The 2,195-nt window shown below is 36.5% G+C and overlaps 1 protein-coding gene across 1 annotated transcript; it reads left to right on the plus strand.

Moving 5' to 3' along the window:
* Positions 1-285: 285 nt before the first annotated feature.
* Positions 286-1,683, plus strand: LOC106873675 (trafficking protein particle complex subunit 2). Its single transcript, XM_014921134.2, has one exon. It carries the CDS (start codon positions 699-701, stop codon positions 1,128-1,130), a length of 432 nt encoding a protein of 143 aa, XP_014776620.1. The 5' UTR covers positions 286-698; the 3' UTR covers positions 1,131-1,683.
* Positions 1,684-2,195: the final 512 nt, after the last annotated feature.

Raw genomic sequence — 2,195 nt, forward strand, 5'->3', positions numbered from 1 at the left:
ACGTACATATCAGTGAAAGACATACATAGGAGAAAAAAAGAACATTGGGGCTGTACTGAGGCGTCCGACAAAAATATCGGCTATCTTTCGTTTTGATTACATTTTACGTCATTTCTAATCCACGTGCGTTTGTTTATGTTTCCGTAAAAGGATTTTAGGGTTAGGGTTATGTAACCCTAACCCTAAAACCCTTTTACGGAAAGTGACGATCTTATTTAGAAACATAAACAAACGCACGTGGATTAGAAATGACGTAAAATGTAATCAAAACGAAAGATCGCCAAAATATCTTGAGAGGTTCGTTCCCAGTGATTTGTACAAACAATCCCTTGGCAATACTGTAACGATGCTATTATTCACAAAGTGAACACGTGCACACACACAAACTTTATTCATGATATAAGGGAGGTAACTTTCATGTCCTTCCAGCCGTTTCCAACAGAAAAGAGTTTCTTTTCCAAGGGACGTAATTAACACAACTCAATAATTTGGAGAAGACATTTCAGACGTGTTGGCAGATAAAATTATATTTCACTGTGTACCATAGAATATATATATATGCATATATCTGTATCTAAATAACTGGATATTTACGAGTATATACATTTATATATGCATATTTAAAGTAAATTTATTAATATCTATATATATATTTCTGTATTTCCTCATCTGTGGATTATTAAACAACTGCGAAGGCCATGTCTGGGAGTTATTACTTCGCTATCGTGGGGCACCACGACAATCCAATATTCGAAATGGAAACCTGCCCGCCCAATCACAAGAACCACGACCTGAAGAAGGACGACCACCGACACTTGAACCAGTTCATAGCTCACGCCGCTTTGGACCTGGTCGACGAACAGATGTGGACGACGAATAACATGTATCTGAAAATTGGAGATAAATTTAACGAATGGTTCGTCTCGTCTTTCGTGACAGCCAGTCGCATCCGATTCATTATGTTACACGACGTAAAACACGAGGACGGCATCAAGAATTTCTTTACGGACGTCTACGAGATTTACATCAAACACACATTGAATCCTTTCTATGAGATCAATACACCCATCAAGTCGCCTGTCTTCGAAAGGAAATGCCATTTCTTTGCAAGGAAATACCTTTCCGGATGATGAAGCGAATGGCTTTGTTTTCATAAATTTAGACTGTTGTTTGTTATGTATGGATGTATGTGTATCGAGTTATGTTTGTGTGATGCGATGAATATGTTTATATATTCCTGCCCTAACTCTTCGAAACACCAGTGTTAGAATGGGGGCAGCTGATGAAGGAAATGTTTTCTATGTAGCCTGTGTGTTTTCTGTACTCTGTTTATCATTTTGTCCACGTTTTGTTTGCAACGTCCTGTACCCAGATATGCATCTATATATACAAGTAGATGTAGGTATGTACATACATGTATGTATATATGCATATACTCATTTATTATTTGTAATGTATGTATTATCTGGGTGTGTTTGTGTGTTGCGATGAGTGACGGACGATTGTGCTTATATGTATCTGATAATAATATTTGTTAATTGTATAAACTAGTCACTGTTATATATGGATTATACGTTCGAAGCTGATGGTTCATTCCATTGGTACTCCAAGTTTGTGGTAAAGAAATTTCGAGCGAATAAATAAACTCTACTAATCTTTCACCCATTGATACATTCAAATATATGTATGCGTTTGTTCCTATTGTTTTTTTTTCTCTGGCTTACGAATTATTAAACGACTATATGTGTATGTGTGTGTATATACGTACTGCGTGACCGTCCCGCCGTCAATTAGAGACAACGATTTACGTACTTTATATTGATCAGATAAGAGAAGTGAAGTGAGAAGAATAATTGTTTGTTCCATTCGTTGACGTATACCTTGTGTGAATGTTTAACAAGAGAAGTGAAACTTGTAATGCGTAATGTGGCTCTATTCGGTGTGGGCAGTAAACACCCTCTGAGTCAATCTGGAGCAAAGAAGTATAATGTACGGCAGAAAGGTTGCCCCGATTTCGAAGGTTAATAAAAAACAAACGCATGGAAAATACATGAAAAAACTTTGTATTTCTATGAAGTTCATTAGGTCCAGATGGACTATATGTAATCTGAATCTTTCCCCCCTTGTTTTATTTTTTTTTTTTTACGGAATCCCACGTTTTAGGCTATGGAGATTCCGATTCTGAAAAAATATTT

The sequence above is a fragment of the Octopus bimaculoides genome, chromosome 6, assembly GCF_001194135.2.
Source record: "Octopus bimaculoides isolate UCB-OBI-ISO-001 chromosome 6, ASM119413v2, whole genome shotgun sequence".
Taxonomy (NCBI): domain Eukaryota; kingdom Metazoa; phylum Mollusca; class Cephalopoda; order Octopoda; family Octopodidae; genus Octopus; species Octopus bimaculoides.